At 35.8% G+C, this 7,015-nt stretch overlaps 1 protein-coding gene across 2 annotated transcripts in view; it reads right to left on the bottom strand.

The window, feature by feature from the left end:
* Window positions 1-363: 363 nt before the first annotated feature.
* LOC101501129 (uncharacterized) overlaps window positions 364-7,015 on the bottom strand; it is a 12,356-nt gene continuing 5,704 nt past the window's right edge. For both annotated transcript variants that reach the window (XM_004490248.4, XM_004490249.4), the window contains 4 exons: window positions 2,861-2,934; window positions 2,511-2,629; window positions 1,591-1,674; window positions 364-727 (listed from right to left, as the gene is read on the bottom strand). In XM_004490248.4, the coding sequence (XP_004490305.1) occupies window positions 682-727; window positions 1,591-1,674; window positions 2,511-2,629; window positions 2,861-2,934 (323 nt within the window). In that variant the 3' untranslated portion in view covers window positions 364-681. The remainder of the gene's footprint in view (window positions 728-1,590; window positions 1,675-2,510; window positions 2,630-2,860; window positions 2,935-7,015) is intronic.

Here is a 7,015-nt window from a genome sequence, read left to right as displayed (position 1 = left end):
TCCTTAATTATTATCGATTAGTTAGGAAGACCGAAATTCCTAACAGATTTATTACAAATGATTTCGTGAAAGTAGAAAATGTGTAAATCATCATTTTAGCCCTTATCGATGTATAGTGTAGTCTTTCTTATCCCTAACTCAATCAAAAATTCAATTAGTCATCGAAGTGTCAAAATAGTCCCTAAAAAATACAACATACTACCATAAAAATTCTTAAAAGATATAATTTACTGTCGAAATAATTTATTATCATTATATCGTCAAATACTAAACTGACTGACATTTTGATGATTAACTTAAATTTTGTACTGAGTCAGAGGCTGCAATAACAAAATCTTATACTTTTAGGGACTGAAATAATAATTACCCTAAAAAAATGATTACTTTAATATTTGAGGTACTCGACCCAAGATGTTAATATTTCGATGATGATACGTAAATGGAAAATCAAATATTTTAGGACTGAGATACCGATCATGTAGTAACTGGTAAGTAATAACTCTAACACTATATTACTACATTTGCATATAACATAAAAATGAAGGTTACGAAATAACAGAATTTCTGAAATTTAAAAAACAAAAATTGGGAGGGGAACGTAGCATTGTGCAGCCCTTGATGCAGGTTCAACCTTCCCCTCAAGAATCAATGTTTGGTAGTTGATTTTCACCAAAGGATTCATCATTTTCTTCCATCCATGCCCTGCTTTAAGAACTCCAACCTTTTTCTGCAATCAACCACATCAACATGACATAATCACTATTTAAATGTTGAAAAGGCATTAAACAGGTGCTGACAAGGTAGAGACAGGTGCAAGCCATTCAATATTCCAACAAGAATGGTTGATATCAATAATTAATTTGCTGAAAGGTTCTCGTTTTAGTCTTTCTATTTTCATTCTTACTAATGTAATAAAATTTTAATTTAATCCCTCAAATACTTTTTGTCGAACCTTGAACACTCTCATACTTTATTTTCTTTATTAGGGTTACCACCTTTAAAGTAATGGACATGGATGATTATGATGTGCCTCAATGTAAAATGTTTTACACTGTCAGGACATATAAATTAAACTCTTTCTTAAATACTACACTATGTATTTTAATTTCTTAATAATAATAATAAGTAATAACATATTTGATCTTTACATAAAAATCAATAAGAATTCAAAATTATAAAGAAAAATTAGTTAGTTTTTTAGTTTCAAAGCGATATCAAAATAGATTTTTCATTTTCAAGAAATTAAGTATAACTGAGTTATCATTTGAATTATGTTAAAATAAAATAAAATACTATATATATATATATAGACTAAAAAAACATGACATTTTTTATGTTAATTTTATCAAAATTAGCTTCTCATCTTGCATGAACTTTTCAGCCTTCAACCAGTTTATCAGTTACTTTGGTTAAAAACGTCCTAAGAAACTGAGATTCCAATAAGATCCAACAGGGACCAAACAGCTAGACATCCCAATAGAAACTAATGTCTAATATGACAAGATTTTCATGAATGGTAATGAGTGAGATAACAATATTTCAAATCAAGTCATGTTTCACAAAAATACAATTATGGATGCTAAACATTACTTGGAATCGGTAAGGCGGCCGTGCAAGCTCCATCTTTGGCGGAAACCTTCAATGCCCTCAACTCCACTAGCAAGAATCAAGCGCCTGTAGATTTGAAATGATTAGGGTGATAGCTGGACACTGAAAATTTCAAAATCATTTTCTTATGATATCTAGATATCAAAAATTTCAACATCATATTCATATAGCCATGCGTCAAATAGTTAGGCCAAAGTAACAGAGAGATAACGCCAGCAATAGAAGAAATATTGAAGATCGTAACACAATCCAAGTGCAATTACAAATGTAGTTCTTTGCAGACAAAGAATCTACTTTGCTCAAGAAAGTAAGGCCCTTTCATCGGTGATCAGCTTGAAAAATATATAAAAAACTTTCAACCTGGTTTTCTTTTTCTTTTTTTCATATTCATATCCAAATTGTAAATAATCAGAAACAAAAATACTTCCCTAGCGTCTGGAGTGGCATTTGAACTCATGTTTGGAAATAACATCAATTAAAACATTAATATGTTGCTGGACTAGATGTGACTTGATACCAGGTGGCACAATGGATCTTGAATAAACTCTAATACCGTCTTAGAATTTGGGTTGATCCTAACACAATCCTACAAAATCGGCTTGTAGGGTGAAGACTGCACATCACTTATTAACACATTGTTAGATAATATGTCATCCAATATGGGACTCTTAGCATTGAACTTCTATCACAAAAAAATGTTGCTGGACTACCTCGGAATAAAAGAAAATATATAATAATGTTATTAGAAGCTGTGCTCCAGAAATTCTGGTTTGATATTTTAGGAAAAATTCATCTTCAAGGATCTTCTATAAGCTAGCTTCATGTTGCTTCGGGATATACTAAGCAAAGAAACATTCGGTGGACAATTTACCAAACATGGATCACCAGTTATTTGAGTATACCTCTCCAATGATGTAACTTCTGCCTCAAGCTGAGCAGACCTCTCCTTGGCTGCATCTAAAGGCATTGATGAACCCAATTTGAATTCACAATCTGGAAGTCGTTTCCTTATTTCCTTATCCTGCAATATATTTTATTTCAAATGTAAAAATGAAATAGAAAAAAAATGACGGTGTTGATCTAACCAACTAATTGTTGTTATCATATCTCTATCTCTAATATTAATAGTGAGTAACTACAGCTCGATGTTGAAATCGTTCATAAAAAGGTCAAGTTGAATTAGTTAAAGAGAGGGAAGGGGATGAAAGAACAACATAAAAAGAATATTTGCCACCAACAAAAATGATCTCACCCTTCTTTCAGCACATTGTTTATATAGAGCAATCTCATCTTGACAGAATGGTTCAATGTCATTGATTTGCAAGCCTAAAGATATGAGTGAAGCTTATAAGATATTTGAATAAGACAATGATATAATAGTTATCTAATGTCAAGATTTAAAAAAATTATCTAAATCACTAAATGTAACTTTCCATATTTATCAGAGGGTTGAACCTTGCTTAAGTTTAATACCTTAACCTCTCCACTCTGGTAAGACCCGATAAATGTTGATTACAAAGGCCAAAGTAGTTCTTATGAAACAGAATCAGTTATGAAGAATGGAAAAAATGATCCAATTTCTTATTCAATAAGGGTCAAGTACAAGTAGTTATATAAGGAAATACAAGTAGCAGACTAACTGATTATGCAACTAACTGTAACTAAGTGCAACTAATTGCATTCATAACAGGAGTTAATCTTTTTTTAGTTTTTACACGTATGTAATTCCGCTTCTTTAATCATATTAAATTGCACGAGCTGCTGATGTTCCTGATTTTGATTAATAAATCAACAAAGAAAATCATTCATTGTCAATTTCTTGTTCTTATTTTATATTTTGTAAAACCAAATGGCATGTAAAGCATTCATAATAGAGGAAGCAATCTCAACTAGGTTTGCATCACAACCACTAAGAATTATATCTGCAGCACACCAAATACATTAAAATAAGAGGAAAAGTGAGAAAACAAGAAACATGGGGAAGCAAAACCAAACCCGTGAAAGAGTCAACCAAATCTATAACTAGGAAGACCTACCTAGTGCAATAAAACTCATTGCCAATGAAACCAAGCGTTAGATCCCACCCATTAAACCCAGGTGCAGTAAGGCCAAAAGAAGCAAGTTTGTGTACGCAGGAGTTCCCTCCAAGAAAATTGTGAGAGGAAATAAAATTCATTCTCTTAGTCAAAATCATACATTTCCACCAAATATTTCCATGCCACCAAGGATCCACAAGATCATCTTTCAAAGCACAAATGACAAGCTGGGAGTCACACTTAAGCCACAACTAGTGCAGGACCTTTTGAGAAGTTATTTCAATAGCAATCATAGTAGTTACGAAGGGGAAGAGGAATTATAATTTTCTCTACATCAGATTGAAAAGCAGGATAGGATTTATGAATCAAATCAGGAATACACCAACTACCATGACACATAAAATCACTAACTTAAGCAGTAAGAAAGTTCTGTAAGGCAGGCGGAATGTTCAGAAGATGAACAAGAGGTTGAGAATTGAGACAACAAATTATCAACCCAAAAAATTATATCACTTCCATTCCCAAGATGAGTTAGCGCTAAGATGATGAAACCACAGGGGTGCCATTATGAAAAACACTACGTTTGAGGAGGCAGAACCATTCATTAGTTGAGGAAAGAAACTCCCAGCAAAATGCCAAGCAACAATTACAATCTCTTTAGTGTTGACATCTCCCACCCAAACAAAATATCTTAAACCGTTTATTGACTTTTTTGAGAGTAGAGCCAGGCCAAGCATGAAAGTGGAAGCTATAAAGAAGCATACAATGAATGACAAATTTAATCAACCGCACTCTGTCAGTGATGGAAAGCATGGAAGATGGAACCCTTCCAAGAACTGAGCTTACTCTTGTTACTATCAGCAATAAGCAGGAGATGCACTGTCCTAGGCTTACCTATAAACGAAAGAAGATCCTCTTTAAATAAAGGGAAGACTGTCAGAATTGAAACCAAACACCTAAGTAATACTCGCTACCCTGTTAGGAGAAATGCTGCCTGAATAAGATTTGGATTTACTAAGCTAATAACCTAACCATATGTAAGCTCATACAGCTACAAAAGAGACCCTCTTACTAGCTATACAAATAAGGATGTTACTTGCATAAAGAATATCACTAGACAGAATGAATCCTCTAGGACCTGCCATCAGAGGGACAAAGAGTGTGATAGAGCAGAGATAAGATAGAATTAGATGAAAAGAATTATTGTATTAATTGATAAGAAAACAGAAAATGATTCCATAGCTAATGCTCCTCAGTTAGAGAAAACAATTCTCTTACTGCCCAACCTCTAAGGTGTAACTGAAAAATAAAAAACCATCCAACTGCCTCCCCACACACTCCTATTTATTAGTGGAATATTAACTCACTATGCCAGCTAGGCAATCACACTTTTCCTGCATTCTCTTTCTTATTCTTTCTCACATATACTCGCCATTGCTTAGGCCTCACGTCATCTCTATTAACTAAGAGATCCCCCTCATCACTTGTGGGACCCAACCCATTCCTATCATCACCCCCACCTTCAACAGTAGCCTTGTCCTCAAGGCGCAAATCAGGGAATTGACTCTTCAGCAGCAGTTCCTCTTCCCAGGTAGCATCTCCAACATCCATGCCTTCCCATTGAATCATCATTATTTTTCTGCATCCCCTTTCTTATTCTTTCTCACATATACTTGCCATTGCTTAGGCCCCACCTCATCTCTATTTACTAAGAGATCCCCCTCATCACTTGTGGGGCCCAGCCCATTCCTATCATCACCCCCACCTTCAACAGTAGCCTTGTCCTCAAGGCGCAAATCAGGGAATTGACTCTTCAGCAGCAGTTCCTCTTCCCAGGTAGCATCTCCGACATCCATGCCTTCCCATTGAATCAACCATTCTCGCTTATGCTGCCCACCATCAAACTTATCCCTCCATGACAAAACCTTAGCAGGAATAATATCCCCAGTGTCAGACTCCAAACTGCTAGGTAATTGAGTTGTAGCAGTATAATTGCCTACCGCTTTCTTCAATAGAGACACATGAAAAGTAGGATGTATTTTAGATGTTGCTAGTAACTGTAGCTTGTAAGCAACCTGCCCTATCTTCTTAATGACTTGATAAGGACCAAAAAATCTAGGAGTCAATTTATGATGAATCCTATGCACAACCGATTGCTGCCGATGAGGATGTAATTTGAGGAAAACCCAATCACCAACCTCAAATTGAACTGCCTTGCGTTTCTTATCAACTTGGTATTTCATGTATTCTTGAGCTTTGAGTAAATTAGCTTTCAGTTGACGCAAAGCTTCATCCATGTCTCTTAACTTCTGGGCTACAGCTTCTACTCTGGTTTCTCCCTCCAAAAAATGTACCAATACTGGAGGTCTCCTGCCATACACCACCTCAAAAGGGGTAAACCCTGTGGAAACATGGAATGTGGTATTGTACCATAGTTCTGCCCACAGAATCCAATGTGCCCATGACTTAGGTTGATCTGCAATAAAACAACGTAGATAGGCCTCTAAACAGCGATTAATCACTTCTGTTTGGCCATCAGTTTGGGGATGGTATGCCGAAGACATTTTAAGCACCGTACCTACTAGCTTGAACAACTCTTTCCAAAAAATACTCACAAACAAGGGATCACGATCACTAAGAATTGACTCCGGAATTCCATGCAGTCTAACCACCTCCTTCACAAAAATAGCAGCAATGGAGCGAGCAGTAAATGGATGTTTAAGAGGAATGAAATGACTATACTTGGAGAGACGATCCACCACCACCAAAATAGCTTCAAATCCATTACTTTTGGGCAAACAAGTAATGAAATCCATAGATATCTCACTCCACACCAAAACTGGAATAGGTAGTGGCTGTAGTAACCCACTAGGCGTAGTCGCGGCATATTTTTGATGTTGACAAGTGTCACAAACTTTCACAAAATCTTGCACCTTTTTCATCATCCCTTGCCAATATAAAGTGTCTGTCATTCTCCTATAAGTGCGTAGGTAGCCAGAGTGACCCCCACTAGGGGAAGAATGAAAATCCTTGAGTAGATCTTCAATAAGTGGTGAGTTAGTTGGTACAACTAACCTATTTTTGTAGAATAAGATGCCACCTTTTAAGGAAAACCCAGGTTTAGCAGTAAGATCCTTTTGAATAGCCTCCACAATGCTTTTAAGCCAAGGATCCTGCGATACCTCTTGTTGCAATTGGCTGCTCTGCTGCTAAATAGGATAGGATTTAAGAGCATGAATTTCAGCATCCTCATGTTGTCTAGATAAAGCATCAGCCACCTTATTCTCCACTCCTGCCTTATATACCACCTCAAAGTCAAAACCCAACAACTCAGCCATCCATTGTTGCTGATTTGCTGTGGTAATACGTTG

Source organism: Cicer arietinum, chromosome 2 (genome assembly GCF_000331145.2).
Source record: "Cicer arietinum cultivar CDC Frontier isolate Library 1 chromosome 2, Cicar.CDCFrontier_v2.0, whole genome shotgun sequence".
Taxonomy (NCBI): domain Eukaryota; kingdom Viridiplantae; phylum Streptophyta; class Magnoliopsida; order Fabales; family Fabaceae; genus Cicer; species Cicer arietinum.
This window is presented reverse-complemented; position numbering and strand designations above follow the sequence as displayed.